The 6000-nt window shown below is 50.2% G+C and overlaps 1 protein-coding gene across 1 annotated transcript in view; it reads left to right on the top strand.

Moving 5' to 3' along the window:
* Positions 1-3060: 3060 nt before the first annotated feature.
* TMEM178A (transmembrane protein 178A) overlaps positions 3061-6000 on the top strand; it is a 49564-nt gene continuing 46624 nt past the window's right edge. The window contains exon 1 of the mRNA XM_032352885.1: positions 3061-3606. Coding sequence (XP_032208776.1) covers positions 3207-3606 — 400 coding nt within the window. The 5' untranslated portion in view covers positions 3061-3206. The remainder of the gene's footprint in view (positions 3607-6000) is intronic.

The following is a 6000-nucleotide window of genomic DNA, read 5'->3' as shown; positions in this document are numbered from 1 at the left end:
CATCCGCTGACTCTATTCTGGCTTCTGCTTCTGCTTCCAGTCACCTACAAGCATTTAGCTTGTCGTCAGGCATTAGAACCTGTCAGCTTTACCATTTGAAAATGTAGAAAAAAGTTCTTATTTTACGGTGGCCCCAAATAGGAAAGCCTCCAAGCTTGTGAAGTAGATCTACAAATCAAAGCAGTCTATTCTGACTGTAATGCCAATATCTCTGATCTAATCCTCTTGGTGAAATTTACCTCATTCTTTGGCGCTAACTCGGAAACCTCTAAGTTGCCTGCCTGCCTCCCCGGGCAGGAAGTTTTTCCTTGTCCTCGTTCCCGCAACACTTCATTCTTGTTTCTGCTCCAGCACATGGAGCAGTTGATGTGACCGTCTCTGGCCACTAGACTGGGAGCCTCTTGAAGATGGGAACTATCCATTCATCTTCCTATCCCCACTCCTGTAACAGAGTGGGGGTTAGTGGGTGACACTTGGTAGTGGGAAATATCCAAAAGAGAAGTTTTAAGGACACGGATGGTGCACTGTGCAGTTAGTTGCTTTAGCAAAGCCTGTGTGTGTATCATGTGTCCCATCCCCGCTGAGGCTGTTGATACTGCACCAGCAGAGGCAGCGGTCTCATTACAGGCTGCTGGCCCATATTTGTAATGCGTGACATTTTTTTTATGAAATACTATCAAGGGTAATCCATCATACAATAACCTTTGGATTGTATGCTGAGGCCGGTCTTAACCAGAGCCATGAATGAGCTTCGAAAATAATGCTATTCTCTAAGAAGGGTATGATCCAAGAGTTGTGGCTAGGAAAACAAAGCAGAATTATGCTCTTTAAAGTTGAACAAAAGTGCCTGAAAAAGAGGTTTCCCTCCGTCCACTTCTGTTGGGGACAGGGTTATTGTGTGAAGATAATCGAGCGGCTCTGAAATGTGGCAGGCTGTTTATGTCTTGTAGGGCACTGGTGTATGAAAATGGGGTGCGGGCTTGCCAAAGGTTCGATCGCCCTTGAGGCTCGCAAGGTCTGTAATCACCTCCTCTCAAGAGGTGGGTTTTTTTTGTTTGTTTGTTTGTTTTGTTTTTAAATAGCAGGACACATGACAACTTGAGTGAATTTCAGATGTCAACTGTAGGTTTACAGTTAAAGGTATTTCTCTCTGCGTATCTGTAAAGATCTAGGGTTTTACACACATTATAGCGTATAAATAAAAGAAGGCTTCTAAGTCTCGTCATTTTGGTGTAAATCCAGATAAGACTCCTTTGATGAGCTTAGCGTTTCCTGTTAAGGAAAAGCTTATAGGTGAGAGAAACACTAAAATTATAATTCTTTGTCTTCCTTAATTAGACCAGAGCTCCCCATAGATCTTGCTGAAGCTGTGAGAAAACCCAAGCAATAATTCACACTGTCAGGTCAGCAGATACGGGCATAGGGGTCCGATGCGACGGAAGGATTTGCTTAGGTGACCTATCTGTGAACTAAACAGCTCAGAAGAGGACTACAACCTTCAGCAGAAGTACATGCTCTGAAGACGCCGAGCACAAACAGCAATGAAAATAAATCCCAGCAAGATTCTCATTCCATCTTTACAGATGTCATTCCAGAGGAAGTATATAAATCCCATTAATACCAATTGATGTGGGGCACTAATTAATAAGTCCCATTAAATCATGGAGTAATGACATTTAGCATCTAATGAATGCCTCATAATCTCTTGATCGTTAATATTTTATAGCATAAGAACACAAGGATTGGCATCCTGGGCTCCTGCAGCATGGTTCTCTGTCCCTGACATGGCCCCAAGGGCATTAAGTGGCACAAGGGTTTTGCACCTCTGTTGTAAGACTACACAGCATAAGCGGTTACTGAATCTTCCAGTAACCCTGGGTTCTAAACATTTCCTCATTTTAGTGAATGTGAATCTGTCAGTCTCCTAATTAACATCTATGGACTGCACAGCGCCCTGAAAGAACAGAAGGGAGCTGAGATGGGGACTTTGTGGTTAGCATTGCTTTCTCGTTGACCCTCCCATTCCGTGCCAGAAACTTGCACGGGAGAAAATCATTACTTTGATTTATTACCGGGGGCTTTCTTTATTCAAATGCAATAATCACCTCACAGAGCAGGTGCCATTGCAAGGGTTTATTGATCCTATGCTCTTCTAGAAATTCCAGGAGGCCATCACTCTGCCGGGAGATGGAGGTGGTCAAACAAAAAAGAACTCAGTCTCAGAGCAGGCTGGAGGGAAGTGGGAGAAAATCCCCGGCCATCGCTCTAAGGCTTCAGTGACACTCGGTGCCTTTTTTTTTTCCCCCCCTTCCCTCCAGAAGAGAGGCTGGAGGAAAGAGAATGCTTAGAGGTGGCAGTGGGCAAGGGAGAGGCAGAGAGCACCGCCAGAGAGCTGCCAAGGGGTCTAAGAGGCTGCATCCTTCAGGCGTCAAGAGAAAGGGTCTTCGACTCCAGACCACGATTCCAAAGAGTTAAATTTTACCACGCAGCCCGATCTGGATGGGATTTGCTTCTGGGTACAAAACGGGACACTGATCAAAATCAACTTGGACAAGTGACAAGCCCGAGTCTGATGTCGGTGGATGTCTTTTAAGGTCGTTGGAGGGGAGAGGACGCGAGGCAGTGTGCTCAGGGGTAGGTGGAGAGAAGCTTCGAGTCCAGGGCAGGGCTATAAAGGGACGCGGAGTCCGCAAACAGCGAGACAAAACGAGTGGGGAAAAGAGAGAGGAAGAGTTGAAGAAAAGTAGGGGGAAGTGGGGACAGGGTTAGGGGAGAGAGGAGGATAGGAGAGAAAAGTGAGGGCGGCAGGGAGGGTTTAAAAGGGAAGGGGGATCGCTGGAGAGAAGGGCGGACGGCAGACTCGGGAGGTGGGGAGGAGGCGAGGGGACCGAGCGGGTGGGGGGCGCCGAGAGGCGGGCGAGGGGCTGGGGAGGAGGCGGAGGGCTAGAAAGTGCGAGAGGCGCCGGGGCGGGGGGGGGGCGGAGGGGCGGCGGGGAGCCGGGGGGCCGGGAGGGCAGTCGGAGCCGTGCCGGGGAGGGGGACCGGGAGCGAGCTGGGCCGGGAGCCGAGGGCGGGGAGGCCGCGGGAGGGAGGTGGGGGGCAGGTGGGGGAACGCGGGAGGGAGCGCGGAGGAGAGCCGAGGCCAAGTGCATTGTGTCTGGCGGCGGCGCGCGAGCCCACCGGCGGCTGCGGCGGGGCGGGAAGCCATGGAGCCGCGGGCGCTCGTCACGGCGCTCAGCCTCGGCCTCAGCCTCTGCTCCCTGGGGCTGCTCGTCACGGCCATCTTCACCGACCACTGGTACGAGACCGACCCCCGGCGCCACAAGGAGAGCTGCGAGCGCAGCCGCGCGGGCGCCGACCCCCCGGACCAGAAGAACCGCCTGATGCCGCTGTCGCACCTGCCGCTGCGGGACTCGCCCCCGCTGGGGCGCCGGCTGCTCCCGGGGGGCCCGGGGCGCGCCGACCCCGAGTCCTGGCGCTCGCTGCTGGGGCTCGGCGGGCTGGACGCCGAGTGCGGCCGGCCGCTCTTCGCCACCTACTCGGGCCTCTGGAGGAAGTGCTACTTCCTGGGCATCGACCGGGACATCGACACCCTCATCCTGAAAGGTGAGCGGCGGGTGCGCCCTGCGCCCTGCGCCCTGCGCCCCTGGGCGCCCGCTCGGAGAGCGCAGCCCCCGGCTCCCCAGGGGCGCGCCGGTTCCCGCGGCCGCCTCCCCGCCGCGTCCCCGCGCTCCGCTCCCCGGCTCATTCTTTCATCCTTCCCCGCCGTCTCCTTTCTTCATTTCTCTCCCTTTCTTGACGACCCCCTTCCTCCCTTCTTCCCTCTCTCGCTCTTCTTTCTTTCCATGACTCTCTTCTTTCCTTCTCATCCTGCTCTCCCTCTCCTCCCCTTTCCCTCAAGTCTGTGCCTTAGGCGCCCCCCCCCCTTTATCTGCTTCTTTCCTTCCTTTGCCTCCGTTTCCCTCTTTCCTTTCCTCTCCCCTCGTCCTTCCCTGTCTTTGTACACCTGCCTGACTTGGAATGCAGGTGTAGATTTTCTTGACGCTGCTCCCCTACGGAGGTAACAATTAAAAAAGACCAGACCCTTCCCAGCCGGGCATCTCTCAAGTTGTGCTTTCCTTTGAGAAATACCTTTGGAAGAAAAGTGGTGCAAGCCTCAGAAGAGGCGGCAAGGGGCTGCTTCTTATACTGTGCTCATGTTGGCGTTAGATGGAACCGGTGTGGCCATCCCAGCCTGGCAGGCTAAAGGGAAGCTAAGAAGGCCCAAGACCTTCTTCCCAACCCCAAAGTGCAGGGTTTCCTGTTGATTGGACCTCAGATAGCATGAATTCATTGGCGAGGCAGTTGAACACCGATAGGATATCTACTTTTTTCCAACCTTCCTGGTGACTCCCCACTCCATCCTCAATGTCTGGGCACACCGGGGTGAGGGGAGGAGAGAAGCTTCCCAACCCTTTGAAGTGCTTCTCTCTGGATTTGGCATGGAATCTCTGGTATGTGATACCTTGTAAGGTTGCTTTTGTGGTAGTTTTGGTTTTGGTCCAGAGTTGTAGAGCATCAGTTTGCTCTTCTGAAATCTATGCAACACCTGGCTCCCATATGTGGTTAATCAGAAGTTTGATTTTTTTTTTTTTTTTGGTGGTCTCATTCATGTAAAAATATTCAAGTGACAATCCCATTGGTGAAGTTTCCTTCTAACTTTCAGAGCTCCACTCTTAATATCAATTCTTTTTCTCTGGAATGGGGGGGTACCTCTTTTCTTTTTCTTGGACTCATTATTGCAAGAAAAAGAAAAAGTCTAAAATCACTGCATTTTAGTATTTAGTAGCCATTCAGCAAAGCCAGTGAACAGACTGGTGTGGAATTGCAGTGTGGAATGGAAGTACGTAGAAAGGAGGGGGTTAATAACGTTTTGGCCTTCAGAGTCTTGTTAGTTGGCATCTTCTTCATTTCTCATACATGTCAACTTCCTCCTTCTCATGGCTAGCTCAGCTGGGGACTGCCATCTGAAATCTGTCTGTGCATGGAAGGACTCCAGCTCTTTTAGGGGGAATAAGATACAGTAACCTTCCTTTGGGAAGTGCACCTTTTTCTTTCTTCTCCTAACTCACATCCAGATCTGATTTCACCTCATGAAAATGCTGCATAATTAATTCTGATAGTAGCATAGTACATGAACAAACTGTAAAAGCTGGATTTGGAGGCTCCGTTATGGAATGCTCATTTAGGCAAGGCAATTTTGAAAGCTAAGCAGTGTCGTCTGTCTTTGGAAATGACAGAGCTGCATTGCCTTACACTCTTTCTATGCCTACAGTAGTTGATTGCATGTAAATTGCATATAGAGGAGTGCCTGAAACAGCAGGGCAGAGTCTAACCCAACAGCAGGAGAGGGACCCCCACAGGATCCTGCACATTCCCCACCTCTGGAAGTGCCCTGGCTAGCTGAGGTGCCCAGCTCTGGGGTAGTCCAGGATCAAATAATCTTAAAGGTAAAGGGACTTTAGAGGTCATTGAATCAGTCTCCCACCTATTGTTCAAAATCCCTTCTTCTATAGTCTTTCTGGCAAATGTTTGTCCAGCCGAACACTTCCATAAGATTCCTATACTAGTTAAATTCATTGGCTTTTTTTCATCATGAGTGCAGTGTTTTAGATTAAAACAATATCAGCTTTGTCGTATTGGTAGTGTTTAGCTAATTGTTTGTGCAGAACACGAAGGGTTCTAGGCTGTAACCAGAAGACATGGGCTCCATTGCAAGCTCTACTGCTCAGTGCAGTGCACCCTCCAGGAAGTGTTCAGACCTCAATGGCCTTCAGTTTTCTTGTCTATGGTATTAGGAAAGCTGACTCTTCTTTGGGGAATATTCTAGTTCTAAAATTTAACATTGTTGTAATAATAACAGTGTAAATTTAGCTTTCTGGGAAGTTAATGAGCTGACATTATTACGACATGAGGGGTTTGGAGAGAATGACAGATATCATTACATGATAGGATCATAAT

This window comes from Mustela erminea, chromosome 7, assembly GCF_009829155.1.
Source record: "Mustela erminea isolate mMusErm1 chromosome 7, mMusErm1.Pri, whole genome shotgun sequence".
NCBI classification, from domain to species: Eukaryota; Metazoa; Chordata; class Mammalia; order Carnivora; family Mustelidae; genus Mustela; species Mustela erminea.
The sequence above is the reverse complement of the archived record's forward strand: the minus strand, read 5'-3'. Positions and strand labels throughout refer to the sequence as shown.